The 838-nt window shown below is 41.6% G+C and overlaps 1 protein-coding gene across 1 annotated transcript; it reads left to right on the top strand.

Moving 5' to 3' along the window:
* Positions 1–10: 10 nt before the first annotated feature.
* Positions 11–832, top strand: LOC112091188 (autophagy-related protein 13a-like). Its single transcript, XM_024164172.1, has 2 exons — positions 11–309; positions 519–832. Exons 1-2 carry the CDS (start codon positions 212–214, stop codon positions 829–831), a joined length of 411 nt encoding a protein of 136 aa, XP_024019940.1. The 5' UTR covers positions 11–211; the 3' UTR covers position 832.
* The last annotated feature ends 6 nt before the right edge of the window (positions 833–838 follow it).

Raw genomic sequence — 838 nt, 5'->3', positions numbered from 1 at the left:
TACAGTAGTAAAGAAGCAGATGACCCATTTGCCAACTCATTATCGGCATCGTCACTTATGGAGGATGCTATATTTTGGGGGCCAGTTTTGTGCAACCAATATTGGGATCCATTTTAGACAAAATGCCCAGGAAATGCATCAGTAATATTAACATTCCATTTTGAACCTTTTAGATGTTAATTATTTTGTGAGAGAGACAAAAGTAAAAATTATGAGCAAGATGTTAACAAGCTATAATCTATACTTTGTAGTTTGCAATGGCAGGTGGGCTATGCAGTTATTTATATTTTCACATCGAGATGGACTCAAGTAATCTTATGAAACAATTTGACTTCATTTTTTAAAACCCTTTCTTTCATGCTGTTATACTACTCCAGTGGAGATAAGAAATATGACTTCATTTCGGTCTCTACACCGCATTTCCACTTAGCATACTGCTCTTGACATTATGCAAAGCTTTCCGCTTCTAGTATCTCATCTTTTTCCTCTTTCTTCTGTTTGGAACTTTGGGCAAGCAGTCAAAATCTTCCCGGCAAAAGAGCTCCAGACACCACTTCACAGTCGCTGCCAATGGGTCGAAAATCACAAGACGCTGCAGTAGGCGTTCTTGTTCACATGCTGAGGACAGCGCCTCCGCTGCGCCAAGATTCAAGCTGTTACTCATCCAACTCCTTGAAGGCTGAATCTGAGGGAGGACTTGCTACAGCTTCCGGATTCTTCATGCCCCGAAAGGCATCAGATGCGCTGGAAGAGCTCCGGAGTTACAGAGAAATGAAAGACCTTCTACTCTCTAAGAGCGGAACTAGGCTGACTGCCAAAGAAGAAGCATAGATTTGCT

The sequence above is a fragment of the Morus notabilis genome, unplaced genomic scaffold, assembly GCF_000414095.1.
Source record: "Morus notabilis unplaced genomic scaffold, ASM41409v2 Scaffold10667, whole genome shotgun sequence".
Lineage (NCBI taxonomy): Eukaryota > Viridiplantae > Streptophyta > Magnoliopsida > Rosales > Moraceae > Morus > Morus notabilis.
This window is presented reverse-complemented; position numbering and strand designations above follow the sequence as displayed.

Coding starts and splice junctions, on each gene's coding strand:
- LOC112091188 (XM_024164172.1), top strand. CDS start 212: ATGAGCAAGATGTTAACAAGCTATAATCTATACTTTGTAGTTTGCAAT. Junction 310..518: donor TCACATCGAGATGGACTCAA/GTAATCTTATGA, acceptor TTGGGCAAGCAG/TCAAAATCTTCCCGGCAAAA.